The 12,695-nt window shown below is 41.6% G+C and overlaps 1 protein-coding gene across 8 annotated transcripts in view; it reads right to left on the reverse strand.

The window, feature by feature from the left end:
* Nucleotides 1-12,695, reverse strand: part of DOCK8 (dedicator of cytokinesis 8) — a 238,314-nt gene that overhangs the window by 60,889 nt on the left and 164,730 nt on the right. For all 8 annotated transcript variants that reach the window (XM_056522784.1, XM_056522774.1, XM_056522767.1 and 5 more), the window contains 2 exons: nucleotides 5,425-5,542; nucleotides 1,304-1,374 (listed from right to left, as the gene is read on the reverse strand). In XM_056522784.1, coding sequence (XP_056378759.1) covers nucleotides 1,304-1,374; nucleotides 5,425-5,542 — 189 coding nt within the window. The remainder of the gene's footprint in view (nucleotides 1-1,303; nucleotides 1,375-5,424; nucleotides 5,543-12,695) is intronic.

Consider the following 12,695-nt stretch of genomic DNA (forward strand, 5'->3'; position numbering starts at 1 on the left):
ACACTTTGGATTCCGCTTAAGAAGTTCATTATTTCAGTGTAATCCAACTGGAAATTCCATGAGTCAATAGGACTTTTAATTGCAGAGGATAATTTCAGTGGCAAATTCCCCAAAAAATGAACCCTAGTTTTGGTAGGCACAGATCCGCTGATGGATTTCAGCTAGGAAATTGCTCACTGAACTTATCCAGTGTGCATATACCCTTAAAGGGAATGTGTCAGCAGAAAATGATGTTGTTCAGGCTTCCTGTTCTGTCCAGATCATTTCCCAATAATGCCCTTCTTCACATCACAGACACATTACAGTACAGTGAGAGGTGACACCAGTAGAAAAATACACACAATAGCTTGAAAAGGTCACAATTCATGTGAATGGGACAGGTCCTGTCTATTGTTGTCTATGGTCAGTGGGTCCTCCCATAAAGCACATCGCTAAATGTGGCGAGAAATTGCTCAAACAAGATATCAGCCCCCAAAATTACAACCAGGAAATAGAAACAGATTAGAAAAAAAAGAACATGTTTCAGAATCTGGCTGTAATCTGGAAAAAAAAAACTAGGTGACACATCCCCTTTAACTCCTCATGCACACCACCAACTCAGGATCCTTATCATACAGATCTAGATATGGTGCTCATGACTTGAAGAAGGCCTATATTCACACAGACTTGTTTCTTATACTTTTAGTATGACCAAGTATATGAGGCCTTACAGCTCTACCTTAAATATTACCTGTTTATTTTGGATTTACCTTTTTTTGCCCTAAACCTCCCCCTAACCTATAACCACACCTCAGTTAGATTGAATGTTCCATAAACAAATATTTATACAGTATCCTGTAAAAATCCTCATTTGTTGAGACAAGTCTTGCCCTTTAATTGAGATTCCAAACCGAACAGTAACTGAAAACATTTTGTAGTATTTTAACTTGTGATGTTAATGAAGAGATCTTATCTGAAAAGCTCAGTCAGAACCATTGTTGAAATCCGCCCTGGGTGGATTGGCATGTTCGTTCTTTTAGCATTCTAGGTACACTCTTACACTTTCTATTGTGGCATCATGCAGACTCAAGACTTTCTTCTATGAGACTTCTATAAGAGATTTGCAGGGCATTCCATGGCTGGTGGGAGCCACATAGTTTTATCATTCCACACAATGACTTCTATGTTTTGACAGGTGCTTGGCAGACAAGTTCCCCTATAATTATATTCTTTAACCAGTCAAGGTCTTTTTATAAAAGATTCTATGCTTGTCATGAAAGTGACGAGTGCAAAGGTACATAAGTACAAGATAACTTCAACTTACTTGTTGTGATATGTGACAGCTGTGCACACCTCTTCCAGGAATTCTGGCCCATTGGACTTCCCATAAATAACCTGTATTGCAAAAAGATGTCATAACACGATGTAAACAGCTGTAAAAATCAAATACTCCCAAAAAAGTTTTTAATTATTTTGATATTACACTGGGTATGGAGTTAATATTAAAATATTATACTTATCTACCCTGGTCTCCCACAGCTCCCATTTCTACTTCTGAGACAAGAGAATAATATAAACCTTTAATGCCTTAAAAACCTTCAGACAGGAAATATTATGCGCTATTAAACCCTCTCGAGGATTGAAGCCAGACACGTTATAAATGTTTGACTGATCCTTTAGATGTGGATAAGGGATACCTTTTGATTGTGAGAATACCCCTTTATTGCTAACTATAATAGAAAGGTGTCATAAAACCTAGTGCATCCAAGCTTGCTGCATTTAGACCAGTCAGAGTGCCCATGCTGACTCCTCTTCATCACTAAAAAGGACTAAAAATTTTATTAACCAGTTGGTGTGGACGCACTATGCTACCTAAACAGTTTAGCTTTGGGACACTCCTGAAGACATTGTCTAAGTGGTCCTCAGATTTCGACCTTTAGCCCCTGTACAGGGACAAGAGTCAACAATGTAAAATATTAAGGGGTGAGGCAGAGGAGTCTGGGTACTTGCCAAGGTCTGGAATAGTAGTTTATTTCTAGTCAATGGATGGGATATCGCTTAGGGTGGGCAGCACAGGTTAAACATGAGCATGCAGCCGGTTATAAAGACAGCAGGCAGAGGTAAGTCAGGGAACAGACTGGGGGTCATACACAATCATAGAACAGAAGACGCAGGAACAAGCATGCCAGGAACCTTAGTGCTCAGGCAAGTTGGGAAAGGTGGAGTTGTCTAAGACTAGGTGATGCATGGTGATTGGTAGAGTCAGGATTTGGGTGCACTGGCCCTTTAAGAGGCTGGATGGGAGAATGTGCACAGAGCCAGGATATGGGCAGAGCCAGGAACAGCAGTGGCAGCAGAAAAAAAGCATGCCAGCAAGAAGCAGCAATAACAGGTCACCTAGTATAATGAATCACATTTTCTTTCAACATCATCATCACAGAGGTGGCACTAGCATGCAGTATGGTAAGAGGGCTGGCAAAGCCTTGGCTTCTGTGGATTTAATGTTACACGAAATACCTACATAATCATTGTGGAAGACCAAATACACCCCTTCATGATAATCTTATTTCCTATTGGCAGTAGCCTTTTTCAGTGGGTTAGTGCAATATACTACACTGCAAAAACTGTCCAGGAATGGTTGACTTGGATCCAGATTTCACAGATCTTATTAAGAAAGGCCCTACCTCACATATTACAGGACTAAAGGGGTTTTACCATCAAGATAAATACATCTAAGCCAATGCATTATGTTAAATTAAACATATTTGTAAATACAAGTTAATTATCAGAAATCAATTGTTTTTGAATGGCAGCCCGAACAATATAGCTGGAAGCTCTCTTGTTGTTTGCTTGTTGCCAAGTGGATCATGGAAAACCCCTTTAATGGGAATCTGCACCATGAAAATGCTGTCTAATCTACGGGCAACATGGTATAAAGCAGGAGGACCTAAGTATATATATATATATATATATATATATATATATATATGGCCTGAGTGTGTGTGTGTGTGTGTATGCATATATATATATAGATAGATATATATCTTTGTGGATTATCCTATCATTGAGTGACTCTATTTACTGTTTTCTCACATTGTCACCATCAGAGTTTTTTTTGGGGAGGCCATACCTTGACATGTCAGAGCTGTTCTGGCAGTAATAAAGAGAAAGTAACATAAAACATAACCTTTACTCTATAGCGTTAAATTACTGTAAAAAAACAGGCACATATCTCAGGGATTCACAAAGATGGTGACGCATTTCTTGTGCAATGGGGTTACGACCTTAGGAAAGGCGTACATTTGACCCAAAATGCATTGCCATCTTTGCTAATCCACAGTCATATGTGCCGATTGTTGCAGTGTTTTAATGCTATAGAATAAAGATTACATTTTATACTACTTTTTTGCTTGAATTGACTAACACTGGATCTGCAGTAGCTGCCCGCACAAGAGAAGACAACCGATGGGGCAATTTCACAATAATAGGCAGGAGGGTCTGACGTTATAACTGGTGTAGAAATACAAACGATTATATAAAAAGATCAAATTTAGAATCAAATTTGTGAAAAGGAGATTTGCCACCATAAGCACTTTTCCTCTATCCACAGGTAAATTATATTTGTACGGTACGAATAGGACATTTAACTTCCTTCACAATACAAGTGAGTTCTTGTTTCAGCACCTTAGGCATCAGAAATAAAACAAATTGCAAAGGACATATTTTCATATCGAATAAGTGTAACCTATTATTATGACTGAGACCATCAGATGAGTTACTATACTAATAAAAGAATGCTGTTAAGCTAATAGACATAGGATGGTAAATTCTATTTCTACTGAGTAAAGAAGAAGATTGACTTCAGAACTAGATGAAAATACAATTTTTCCATAGGACTAGATTTTCATCTAAGTTTAAAGGGGTATTCCAGTGAATTTTTTTTTTTTAAATCAATTGCCGGAAAGTTAAACAGATTTTTAAATTACTTCTATTCAAAAATCTTAAAGGGGTACTCCGCCCCTGGCATCTTATCCCCTATCCAAAGGATAGGGGATAAGATGTCAGATCGCCGGGGTCCCGCTGCTGGGGACGCCAGGGATCGCTGCTGCAGCACCCCGCCATCATTACTGCGCAGAGCGCGTTTGCTCTGTGCGTAATAACGGGCGATACAGGGGCCGGAGCAGCGTGATGTCATGGCCCCGCCCCTCATGACATCACGGCCCGTCCCCTTAATGCAAGTCTATGGCAGGGGGCGTGACGACCGGCACGCCCCCTCCCATAGACTTGTATTGACAGGGGCGGGCCGTGACATCACGAGGGGCGGAGCCGTGACGTTAGGATGCTCCGGCCCCTGTATTGCCCGTCATTACGTGCAGAGCGATCTCGCTCTGTGCAGTAATGATAGCGGGGTGCTGCAGCAGCGATCCCTGGGGTCCCCAGCAGCGGGACCGCGGCGATCTGACATCTTATCCCCTATCCTTTGGATAGGGGATAAGATGTCTAGGGGCGGAGTACCCCTTTAATCCTTCCTGTACTTATAAGCTGCTGTATGCTCCACAGGGAGTTCTTTTCTTTTTTGAACTTCTTTTCTGTCTGACCACAGTGCTCTCTACTGACACCTCTGTCCATGTCAGGAACTGTCCAGAGCAGGAGAAAATCCCCATAGCAAACCTATCCTGCTCCGGACAGTTCCTGAAATAGGCAGGTGTGAACAGAGAGCACTGTGGTCAGACAGAAAATAAATTCAAAAAGAAAATAACTTCTTGTGCAGCATACAGCAGTTGATAAGTACTGGAAGGATTAAGATTTTTCAATAAAGAAATTTACAAATCTGTTAAACTTGATTTAAAAAAAATTCCCAATGGATTACCCCTTTAAAGTATTACTACACTCACACTCTAGCATATATCTCATGGCAACTTCATAGTCCGAGACTTGCCTGAGACAGTAGCGATAAGGATACAGATTTGGCTTAAGTCCCATATATTTGTATGGGTCTTCAGGCAAATACATATCCTGATCGCTGTAGTCTCGGCAAGTCTTGGACTACAAAGTTGGTGAGAGATTTACACAGGTATTCTATTGCTGTGATCGGAATTATGCATTAACACAGGCTATGCTCCAATAAAAATATTTTTGGGGCATAAGTGCACTACTATGCATTCTCTTAGGGAATGTTCTATGGGGGTAATTTATCAATAGTACAAGTAGGAAACAAAGAAGCTACATAAAGCACCGATTCCAGCTCTCATTTTCAGAGGCCCTTTAGAAAATGAGAGTGGCAAAGTAGTCTGGTTGTAGGGGCAACTACTTTGCATTTCCTTGCACTACTTTTCATAAATCTTCCCAATGTGCTAATATTGCGTATGGTTAAGTGGGCGGGTTGAAAGAAGAAAGGGAAGAGTGTTTCCTTCCCGTGTCTCTTTGCATATGAACAAGGTTTACCGGCAAAGCATTCTTAGCATCTTCTCCACACATAAACTGTATTTTGATTGTGATATTTCTTGCAGATAAAAGTCGATTCCCAAAATTCAGCCTCTGTGGATACACATAGAGAATGTTTCTGGAAGACAAATAGAAATAAAAAAGTGAGCATATAATGAACTCTCCAAATACAGGAAGTGTTGGTGGTCAAGCAGGGCTCTGTGCAGTGAGGACAAGCAGGGCTCTGTACACTGAGGACAAGCCGGGCTCTGTACACTGAAGACAAGCAGAGCTCTGTACACTGAGGACAAGCAGGGCTCTGTGCAGTGAGGACAAGCAGGGCTCTGTGCAGTGAGGACAAGCAGGGCTCTGTGCAGTGAGGACAAGCAGGGCTCTGTGCAGTGAGGACAAGCAGGGCTCTGTGCAGTGAGGACAAGCAGGGCTCTGTGCAGTGAGGACAAGCAGGGCTCTGTGCAGTGAGGACAAGCAGGGCTCTGTGCAGTGAGGACAAGCAGGGCTCTGTGCAGTGAGGACAAGCAGGGCTCTGTGCAGTGAGGACAAGCAGGGCTCTGTGCAGTGAGGACAAGCAGGGCTCTGTGCAGTGAGAACAAGCAGGGCTCTGTGCAGTGAGGACAAGCAGGGCTCTGTGCACTGAGGACAAGCAGGGCTCTGTACACTGAGAACAAGCAGGGCTCTGTACACTGAGGACAAGCAGGGCTCGGTGCAGTGAGGACCAGCAGGGCTCTGAACACAAAGGACAAGCAGGGCTCTGTGCACTAAGGACAAGCAGGGCTCTGTGCACTGAGGCTTTGTGACATGCTCCCGGCTCTCACAGTAGGATGATTGAGAAGCCAGGAGTCTGCTTGTCCTCACTGCACAGAGCCCTGCTTGTCCTCAGTGTACAGAGCCCTGCTTGTCCTCAGTGTACAGAGCCCTGCTTGTCTTCAGTGAACAGAGCCCTGCTTTTCCTCAGGTACAGATCCCTGCTTGTCCTCTGCATACAGAGCCCTGCTTGTCCTCAGTGTTCAGAGCCCTGCTTGTCCTCAGTGCACAGAGCCCTGCTTGTCCTCACTGCACAGAGCCCTGCTTGTCCTCACTGCACAGAGCCCTGCTTGTCCTCACTGCACAGAGCCCTGCTTGTCCTCAGTAGAGATGAGCAAACTTACAGTAAATTAGATTTGTCACAAACTTCTCGGCTCGGCAGTTGATGACTTATCCTGCATAAATTAGTTCAGCTTTCAGGTGCTCCCGTGGGCTGGAAAAGGTGGATACAGTCCTAGGAGACTCTTTCCTAGGGATGTATCCACCTTTTCCAGCCCACCGGAGCACCTGAAGGCTGAACTAATTTACGCAGGATAAGTCATCAACTGCCGAGCCGAGAAATTCGTGATGAATCAAATTTACTGTAAGTTCGCTCATCTCTAGTCCTCAGTGTATATTGACAAGCAATACAAGGTGCTAAACTATTATTTATATGTAAAATGGTTTCTCTTTGGTCATTTTATGAACTTTTTTCTGTGTATTTGCACCATATAGATTCCACATGGCTGCTTTACAGTTTTAAAAAGCATGCACTTTGGTTACAAAGCTGTGAAAAAAGAAAACATGTTTATTTTTTGGCACAAAATGCAGGTTTTTCTTCTTTCCTTGCACCATATAGTTTCACATGGCTGCATTAAAGTTATATAGAGCAGGAGGGGAAGGAGAGGAGCTCGTCATGTTCCAGGGGATACAAGCAGAGGTGTCAGCAGAGAGAAATTCAGAAAGACTCATCAAAGTAATATATAGATCAAAAGGTATTTTACATATTAACACATGCATATTATTATGCATACAGGTCTTAGGGCACATTACTACACTGACTTAAGCAATTTTCTTATAATGACACTAACACTTTAAATGCATCATAAACTTTGTTTTTATCATAACTCAAAGGACATACTGTATCATGAATAAGGGCAATAATATTAATAGTAATAACAATTTCAAATAAGATGATTGTAAATCAACCCATAAGAAATAAACCCAAATGGTTAAAGTGTACCTGTCATTAACAAAATATTTTTATATAATGTAGATAATACCATTATATGTATATTTGTAATATACATTGATTAAAGCATTTGTATATTTAAAAATGCTGTCCCTGCCGCTATTGCCTGTGTGTCACTATGAGGAGACCAAATACAGGAAGTGAGGGCAGGACAGGCAGGGCTCTGTACATTTTACATACAAATAATAGTTTAGCACCTTGTATTGCTTGTCAATGTGCATGGAAATGCCCTTCTTAAAGGGGTAATCCAGAAAAAAAAAAGTTTTTTTTCATATCAACTGGCTCCAGAACGTTAAACACATTTGTATATTACTTCTATTAAAAAATCTTAATCCTTTCAGTAGTTATCAGCTGCTGAAGTTGAGTTGCTCTTTTCTGTCTGACAACAGTGCTCTCTGCTGACACCTCTGCTTGTCTCAGGAACTGTACAGAGTAGGAGCAAATCCTCATAGCAAACCTCTAATGCTTCGGATAGTTCCTGTGACAAGCAAAGGTGTTAGCAGAGAGCACCGTTGTCAGCAGCTGATAACTACTGGAAGGATTAAGATTTTTTAATAGAAGTAATTAGCAAATCTGTTTAACTTTCCGGAGCCAGTTGAGATATATATAAGTTTTTTACTGGAATACCCCTTAAAAGACTGCAAGCTGTCTGGACCCTGTCTGTGCTCTGAGGAACAGAATGGAGATAACAACACCTGACCCCCCCCCCAGATATTTTGGTCATTTTCTTTAAAGGGTTTATCCAGGAAAAAAACTTTTTTTTATATATCAACTGGCTCCAGAAAGTTAAACAGATTTGTAAATTACTTCTATTAAAACATCTTAATCCTTTCAGTACTTATGAGCTGCTGAAGTTGAGTTGTTCTTTTCTGTGTAAGTGCTCTCTGATGACACCTGTCTCGAGAAACGCCCAGTTTAGAAGCAAATCCCCATAGCAAACCTCTTCTACTCTGTGCAGTTCCTAAGACAAGCAGAGATGTCAGCAGAGAGCACTGTTGCCAGACAGAAAAGAACAACTCAACTTCAGCAGCTGATAATTATTGGAAGGATTAAGATTTTTCAATAGAAGTAATTTTCAAATCTGTTTATATATCTGATATGGTTTTTTATGGTTCGTTTGCAAAATTAAAAAGACAGAGACCCCTAGTGGCCATATTTTTAAAGGGGTAATCCCCTGGAAAACATTTTTTTTTCATCAACTGGTGCCAGAAAGTTAAACAGATTTGTAAATAACTTCTATTAAAAAAATCTTAACCCTCCCAGGAAGTTCTTTTCTTTTTGAATTTCCTTTCTGGATTCATTTATACTGAGAGGGAAACCTTCACCTCAAAAGGAAACCTATCAGTAGGAATTAGCAGATGAAACCACTAGGGCCACATTATAGGTGTTGTTCATACAAGCTTTCCTACAGTGGTTTGTAGCATAATTTCAGTTATCCTAAATGCCAATAACAATAGTTTTATTCATGCGCGCGTCATATGCAAATTAGCTCACAGCAGTTAGCAGGGCAGGGAGAAGGGGGCACCTAGTCACAGCGTCTTGCCTGTAGTCACGCTATGGAAGTCTGATTACAGTTAAGTGCTGTGCTCCTCACTCTGATGCCTACCTGGGGTTAATTTGCATACAATGCGCATGAATAAAGCTATTATTTCTGGTTAGAAGGAACACTTTTAATTACACCTATGATGTGGCCCAGTGGTTTCATACAATAATTCCTGCTGACAGGTTTAATAGGAAGCAATTCATTTTTCTGTCAATCAACACTGCAGGATCCCATACTGAATGGTGACTTGGACAACCTTTAACCTTACTAACTAAGTGACTGTTCAATTACTATTGTGGTGTCCCGGTAGAGGACCTTGTCCTGTCCCTTGTGCTAAGTCCCCTCAGCTAGAGCTCCTCCATCTCCACAGGGCTCTCCAGTAGGGCTTGCCCCTTGGTCGCCTCATATAATTGTATTTACATGTCTATTATTTAATGTATAGGTATAATAAATGTATAGGACCTTTCCAGGTCATGTGATCTACAGTTATGAATGTACATATGTTTAAGGACCTTCCTGGGTCATGTGATATACCCGGAGTTCACTGGGTTCAGGACTTACAGGTTTGTAGTACAAGAAAAAGGGGAAGGGCTCAACCAATATATTGAATCAATATAATTAGGGGTGCTACTTACAGCAAGAAAAGCACAATGTCTATCCAAGAAAAAGTAAGCTACATACAGTGCACACCCAAAGTAAGTTTAAGTTATAAGCTTTGTTTATAGAAACCAAGTACAGAAAAGGGAGACACAAACATTTAAAACCATTTAAAAAGGCTCAATTGTGAGCCTGATATCATTAATGGGGGAAGGGGACATGACCCCCCAACCCTGCCCTAATTGCAATGCTAAAATGAAGCTATCACTCCAAGATAGTGTATAAAGAATTATAGAAAATCATAATAAATAGAATAAATCAGTGGAATGAGATACAATGCAAATAATATAAATGAGTACAAAAGTAAGCAAACCAAAGACGAAGGAGCAGTGATGAGATGGCAAAAGGGCAGGGAGACCGGAGCCCCATGCGTTCCGTCACTCCTAGGGGACTTCCTCAGGGGTGATGATCTACAGTTATGGATGTACATATGTTTAAGGACCTTCCTGGGTCATGTGATGTACCCGGAGTTCACTGGGTTCAGGACTTACAGGTTTGCTGGCCAATGAGCTTAGTCCAGCCCCCTTAGTATCTAAAGGGCTGTAGTCACTAAATTCCCTCTCTTAGCTCTCTTGTTCCTGCTCTTATTTCCGGACTATCAAGCAAGCACAATCCGCAAATCAGCATATCTTCAATCTCATCTCAACTAGGCCAAAGCCTAAAGACCCAGCAGCACATAAAACCGTGAGTTATAAAGCTCAATCTACAAATCCTGTGTGACTACTATTCTACTCGAATCTTACAATTAGTAGCACAGTGGCCTGCTTAAAGCTTATTACTATCAGTCCCAGCAAAGCCTGTGAGGAACCGGCATCCCGGTTGCCTCAGGAGAAACTGTATAATTGTAAAGACTGTTGCAAAAAAGTTCAAGTAAAAGTTTCCAGTTATCTCATAAATTCTGCAGTGGACATTCCGTTTACAATCCCTGGCATTTGTGGGCCGGATGGCAGCAGGACCTTCAATACTAAGCAAACCGCACCCTGGCGTCATGACAATTAAGGGTTAATACCACCAGACTCTTCATTCACCATTGCAACACCCCAGACACCACACTATGAAACTGCAAAACAACTTGCCACATCTTAGTTTCCTGGTGGCTGATATGGGTAGCTTGGTGCTTATTACCATCATACCTAAATTTTTGGGCTTTAGACCATCTCTGTATATTACTGATTACAAACATAAAAGTGAAGTAAGGTTATTTGCACACAGACAAAACCCTCATGTCCCGATTTCTGTATCAAAAACCACAGTTTGTTTTGCCTGTGTAAATGTACCCAAAGTATTATTCAATAGATACACAGAATAGATACATAAATAATATATAGTAAAACGACAAAGGAAATGGTTCTTTAAAATGAAAGGATATTGCATTAAATAATAATTCATCCATGTCCAGTGATGTAATATCAGCAGGTTTCATTTTCATAGAACGGTATAAGCTCAGCTTTCTGCTGCACAGCACTGTTAGCCATTGAGCGAAGGTTTATGTCCTTGCCAAGCAAGGCAAAGTTCAAGGCATGCTAGAACTCTGGTAATCCCCTATAATCAGCATCCTAGCATCTAAGTGCTGAGACTTCCACTCCCACACAAAGCAGCACAATGCTATCACTTCATCCTCTATCTGCAGCTTCTATGGAGCATATGTGAAACACAAAATTACATCTAAAAAATGTATAGCTTTTTTTTCTTTACCTTTAAGAAAAAAACTTATGTTACCCAGCAATTATGTTAAACTGAACGTAGCTATTTTTTATATGTTTAGGTAATGTTAGAGACTTAAATAAGTTGATCATATTGCTCCTTACGCAGATTTGATGCGCAGGATTTTCTGCTGCAGATTTCAATGTAAACTAAATGACTGAGCACAGCTTCTAATCTGCAGTTACAAATCCTGAACATCAAATCTGCGCAGGATCCTGTACGTGTGAACGCACCCTAAGGGTGTATTCACGCCTTCACGCCTACAGTATCCTGGCGCAGGTTTTTCTGCTGCAGATTTCAATGTAAACTAAATGACTGAACACAACTTCAAATCCTGCGCATCAAATATGCACAGAATACTGTACGTGTGAATATACCCTTAATCCTTCTAATTTTGCATAACTAAGATGCTCCATGCCCCCAATAGGAATAGCTGGGGGCTGTCAATGTTAATTGGAGAATTTTAAATAACATTCAAATACAATGGTGGTTTAACCAATTAAAGAAGTACTCCAGCGCTGCTTTTCTTTATCCTATTGTGCCCGGGCTGTTAAAAAAACAAAAACAAACCTTAACTCATCTTCCTCCGTTCCCCTGTTGCGCCGCTATCGGTCTTTGATTCCCGTCTTCTTCCGGCTTCTGTGTGCATGGATCGTGACACTGTGGTCAGCGTATCACCAGCCGCAGCGATGTCCTGCCTCGGCCGGTGATAGACTGAGCGCAGTGTCATGTAAGGAGCTCGGACCCTGCCTTCTCTCTACTGCCTAGGCTCCTTACATGACACTGTGCTCAGCCTATCACTGGCCGAGGCAGGACATCGCTGGGGACGGTGATACGCTGACCAAGGTGTGATGATCTATGTACACGGAAGCAGGAAGAAGACAGGAACCGGAGGACCGAAAAACGATAGTGGCAGTTAAGGTTGGTTTTTTGCAGCCTGGGCACAATAGGAAAGAAAAGCAGCGCTCGAGTACTCCTTTAACTTATCCAAGCCCCAGCACTGTCTCCTCTGCCTCAGCTGATGCTGGGTTGTGTCTCAGGTAGCCGCAGCAAGAGCCCTAGAAATCATAGAGTTGCTTGTTATGCTCTGACATGGCCACTGTGACCAATGGAAACTGTTGCTAGCAGCAGTGGGCAGAATATTTATATCCCTGCAGTGTGTCACAGCCCTGCTCATGACTGCAGTTCTCCTGTATCACTAGTGTTTGTACTCTTGTTACCTTTGCTGGTTTGTTGGTATTCGGACCTTTTGGCCTGCTTCCTTACTACTCTCTTGCCTGCCGTCCTGTACCTTGTTTTCGGTCCAGTCTAACCTTCTGCCCATACCTAGACCGT

This window comes from Hyla sarda, chromosome 1, assembly GCF_029499605.1.
Source record: "Hyla sarda isolate aHylSar1 chromosome 1, aHylSar1.hap1, whole genome shotgun sequence".
NCBI lineage: Eukaryota > Metazoa > Chordata > Amphibia > Anura > Hylidae > Hyla > Hyla sarda.